We start from the raw sequence: 5000 nt of genomic DNA on the forward strand, positions 1-5000 counted from the left end.
GCTGAGAATTCTTACAAACCTTTTTGAAAGCTTAAAAGTGGCTGATCCCATTGACGAAATGATCGATTTAATATGATTGTTAGGTTTGTGTGTTTTGATAAAACCGTACATGCATGGTAAAGGAAGGCTTTTAGATGTAAATTTCTTGATAAGATCATTGTGGTTCTTTAAAATAAACTTAATATTCTATAAGTGCTATTGATAGACTCAGTTGAGTTATTTCTAAGTGGAGTGTATGTGCTAGTGTCATTTAGTATATTTTGCATTTTGTCAAAACAATCCTGCTTATTTAGAAAATCAATCCCCTTTGGCTTTTCAGCTTTAGTAATGTGGAAATCGTTGTCATTTTTCAAGTTATTGATAGCACTTTTGAACCTTTCGGAGCATTTAGGAGTGTTTTATTGAGACAAAGTACTGTATACTTTTCCTTTACAAATGTTAATGTCATCCACAATTAAGTCTTTGTGAGATTTAAAACTACACAAAGCCTTGCCTTTCCCCTATGCTCAGTAAGTTCGTACATACTTTTTGCTAGTTCATAGCCTCTTCTTAGCAAAGCTTTCTTCTCAAACCATGAAAAAAATCCCAGTCGCTTTTGCCAAGATCAAATGTCTGCTCCAATGTTAGCCATATTTAATCCATCCACTCCAACGTAAAACATTTTGTCTCAAGTCGCTTTGATTCAAAGTGTTTTTCCCTGTTTTCTCCTTCACCAAATCCCTTTTTCTCCGTCTTTTTTGCCTTCTGTTTTTCGTCGTTCTCTTTCTCTTCCTCTCCCCCAACCACTTTCCCTTACTCTTCTTAACAGTCCTCTCACTCCTCCCCCTATTACTCTTTCACTTCCTCCTTCATGCCTTTTCACTTCTTCCTCCTTTCCACCTCCCCTTCTTCCTCTTTCTTCGTTTTTGCATTTTCCTCTCGCCTCTCGCCTCCTCTGTCTTCTCTTCCATCTAACTATCTTCTTTATATAATTTTTTTTTCTCTCCTATTCCTTCTATTTTCTACTATTCCCATATTCTTTCTCTTACAATCTTCCTTCACAAGCTTCATCTTCATTTATACACTCTTTTACCGGTAGGCTTCAGTCTCCTAATTCCCTGTCTCATATTTTCACCTCCTGCTCCTTGTCATTATTTTTACCATTATACTTAAAACGCAGCCCTTCTGATTACAATACCTTCTCTAATTCCACTCCACTTTCTCGTCTACGAACCTGTTACCTTCTTTGTTTCTAACAATCAGACGATTAGACGAGGTGTGGAGACAACACCAATTCAAACTAATCATTCTAGAAAAAATCTAAGGTAGATTACGGGTAGATACACAATCCATCTAAATGGACTTTCAACATATGTGGTTACTTTGAATTTAATTTCGTTTTTTATTTTATCACTCCTATTTCTCATTAGTATACCCTTCTTACTGTTACTCGTACGTATGTATGTATGTATGTATGTATGTATGTATGTATGTATGTATGTATGTATGTATGTATGTATGTATGTTCGTAAAGAGCTGGAGTCCAGGAGCCATGTTATCGGAAAATTTCGAAACACTGGACTCAGAGTAACAGAATTTATTACCGACGTTTCGAACCCTGTCCAGGGTTCGTCCTCAGGGTTATACATAGTAAGCAAAAGGATTCAATTATATATTATACCGATGTTCTCTGGGACAAGTCCAATCGGATTGGACGAATTTGAACAAAATCAAAACCGATTACAAATGACAAAAGGAAATTAATTTCAAATTTGTATAAAGCGTCACTCAAATGAAAAGAATTGATAAAACCACATAACCCATGTCATAATAAACGGAACAATACAAATTCTAAACGACACCCAGAAATTAATAACAAAGTAAGTACAAAGTGTCACCAAATGGAACCACCGAAAAGAAGAAATAAAATAAAAGGGCAAAAAGAAAAATAATATCAAATGTCACAGACCAGACATTTGATATTATTTTTCTTTTTGCCCTTTTATTTTATTTCTTATTTTCGGTGGTTCCATTTGGTTCCATTTGGTTCCATCTGCAGGATGATCTTAAATTATTCACATGGTCGTTGAAATGACAAATGGACTTTGATATCTCAAAGAGTAGCTACACACCCCGAAAATAGATATAGCTTTGATAACACGCTTTTAGAGAAAACTGAGTGCGAGAGAAACTTGGGAGTTTTAGTTAGCCCTGACCTTAAATCTTGGAAACTGTGCATTAGCGCCAGGAATAAAGCTAAGAGGGCATTAGGTTTCAATTTTAGGACGGTTGTGAATAGTACTGCACAGGTAATTATCAAATTCTAGCGGTAGTTAGACCCATCCTTGACTATGCGGTACAGTTTTGCTCTCCGTCCTAGAGAGTGGACATCAAATTAATGCAGCGAAGAATGACCACAATGATACATAGACTCAGAAATTTACCATACAAAGAGATACTTAGACACCTTAACCTACACTCTCTGAAAAACGCAGAGTGCGAGGTGATATAATAGAGGTGTTCAAGTGGATCAAAGGCGTTAACAATGGTCACGAAAAACAAGGTCATCATATTAAAACAACTAGGAAGGACTTATAGTAATGGATTTAAATTTGACAAATTTAGACAAAAGAAGAAAATAGGCAGGATTTTGTTTACTAATAGGGTGGTCAACGACTGGAATAGACTAAGTAACCATGTAGTGAGCGCTGAAACGGTTGTTTTAAGAAATGTTTAGATAACTTTATGGATGGGGATGACAGGTGGTAATAGACATGGAACTGCCTAATGTAGGTCTTATGGTCTCTTACAACCTCCTTCATTCTTATGTTATGTTCTTATATGTGTATGTATGTATGTATGTATGTATGTATGTATATATGTATGTATGTATGTATGTATGTATGTATGTATGTATGTATGTATGTATTCATGTATGTATGTATGTATGTATGTATGTATGTATGTATGTATGTATGTATGTATGTATGTATGTATGTATGTATGTATGTATGTATGTATGTATGTATGTATGTATGTATGTATGTATGTATGTATGTATGTATGTATGTACCTACGTATGGGTGTATGCATGTATAGATGGGAAGGAGAAGAGAGAAAGAGAGAGGAGGTTTCCCTCGGAGCAACAAGGAGATATGTGCTCTCTACGGGACTGTTCATTGTCTAATCTAACAGTTACTTCTGTATATATTTAGAAGGCCCAAGAGGTCGAAACGTCTGGTTCTGAATAATGCTCCATACTCTAGCCTTAACGTTTCATTTTGCCACCTCACCTCCATATTTGTCTGTCTTTACATATATATATATATATATATATATATATATATACTGTGTATATTTTACTTACAGACCTGTATATGCAAATGTGCATGTATATATTTCTACATGTACACGACATATATTTTCATATTCGTACCTGAATTCATCATACATAAATACAGACCCTTTTAATTTTCTTTTTCATTTTCTTTGTGATCTTTAGGGTGTTTCGCTTATGGTGGACTACTGCGCGGGGCGAGATGGTGAAATGGTGAAAGAGTCAAACTGCGTCGCAAAGACGAGGTGGAAGCGGCCGATCACCAGCAAGGCCTGGGTGGGTTCTGAGCCTCTCCAGGTCGGTGGCATGGCCCACCCAGTCCCCAGACCTGAGCAACACGACTGGACTCACGGTCCCTCAGCGAAGCCCTTGACAGGCTGTATCAGAAGACTCAGTATCAACGGCGTTGTAAGTAGTCGATATACGTATATTGTTTTGTTGTTATTGGACTCGATGTTTTTATACATGTATGCTATTGTGATGCGTTTTGTTGTTTTATTTTGTTATTTCTATGTGATTTATTTGTCTATTGGGGGGGGGTTGCTATTGATAATCTATTAATAAAAGAAATATCCTTCAAATGTAAATGTTCAGTTATCAATCAGAACTAAAATGTGAAAGATTTTACCGATTTAAATGATGGACAACACCACAATAGCCGTTTCACCCAACGGCGTTAAAAGAATATCGTTTTTGGGTCATTCAATCAAAGTATGCATTAGTCACGTCTAAACAATTTTGTTTTGATGTTAGTCTTCTTACATTTCGTCGTACAAATCCAATATTGTTTTATTCAACTAAAGGCGTCATCAAACTGAGCTGTTTTTCATCCAACTGTTGGAGCAGTTTTGCAGACCGCAGCTTTCGGGAAGGAATCTGATATGCAGAAGGAAAATAATTTTCCTTCGGCATATCAAATGACATTCAATGTAAATTTTTAAGAACCTAATATATTTTGCAATAGTGATTTTAAGGTCAGAAAGTGTTGGAGATGGATGGTTCCGCCAATTTATTGAAAGTTGAAGGAAAATAGTCCAATGTGATAGCGCCTTTAGAACAAAGTGTCTTACCTGAAAATATGCTACACTATGGATGACTGCCACCCATTTTTTTATTTATTTATTTATTTATTTTTTTTTTTGTAAGAGAGAACGTGTGGTTCATTACCTTTAAATTGAAAACTCGGGTTCCTCATCGGAAAAAATAAAGATAGCTTCTTGTTCGTACCGCGTTTATGTATACATATATATGTATATATGCATGTATGTATGCATTGAAAAGTGGGTTGAGGTTATGTGACTGACATTCACGTGAATGCCTATAGGTTTTTATGTGCATATTTGAAAGAAAATGGAAATGTATAAAAAGAAATTGCAGAAAACTACGCAAAATTCATTTTACCTTGAACCCTTCAACTGCAGATATAATTGTCTTTAGCTGAATAAAACTACCTGGAAGAAGCTAGAATAAAGGAAGGGATTAATCGAGACGAGACTGAAATAATTTTCATTTATTTTGGCCGGAGAAAGTATCCTGACGTAAGCAAAAAAATAAATAAATAAATAAATAAATAAATAAATAGATAAATAAATAAATAAATAAATAAAGGAGGGATGAGTTCATCGCCATATGAGTATCATGTATTGTATTGATTCTGTTCAGGATAACGTCAGGCAGTTAAAAA

The 5000-nt window shown here is 35.3% G+C and overlaps 1 protein-coding gene across 5 annotated transcripts in view; it reads left to right on the forward strand.

Moving 5' to 3' along the window:
- LOC143020318 (neural-cadherin-like) overlaps positions 1-5000 on the forward strand; it is a 393391-nt gene that overhangs the window by 254665 nt on the left and 133726 nt on the right. For all 5 annotated transcript variants that reach the window (XM_076176628.1, XM_076176629.1, XM_076176624.1 and 2 more), the window contains exon 11: positions 3482-3724. In XM_076176628.1, the coding sequence (XP_076032743.1) occupies positions 3482-3724 (243 nt within the window). The remainder of the gene's footprint in view (positions 1-3481; positions 3725-5000) is intronic.

The sequence above is a fragment of the Oratosquilla oratoria genome, chromosome 39, assembly GCF_046742065.1.
Source record: "Oratosquilla oratoria isolate Oo_2021 chromosome 39, ASM4674206v1, whole genome shotgun sequence".
Taxonomy (NCBI): domain Eukaryota; kingdom Metazoa; phylum Arthropoda; class Malacostraca; order Stomatopoda; family Squillidae; genus Oratosquilla; species Oratosquilla oratoria.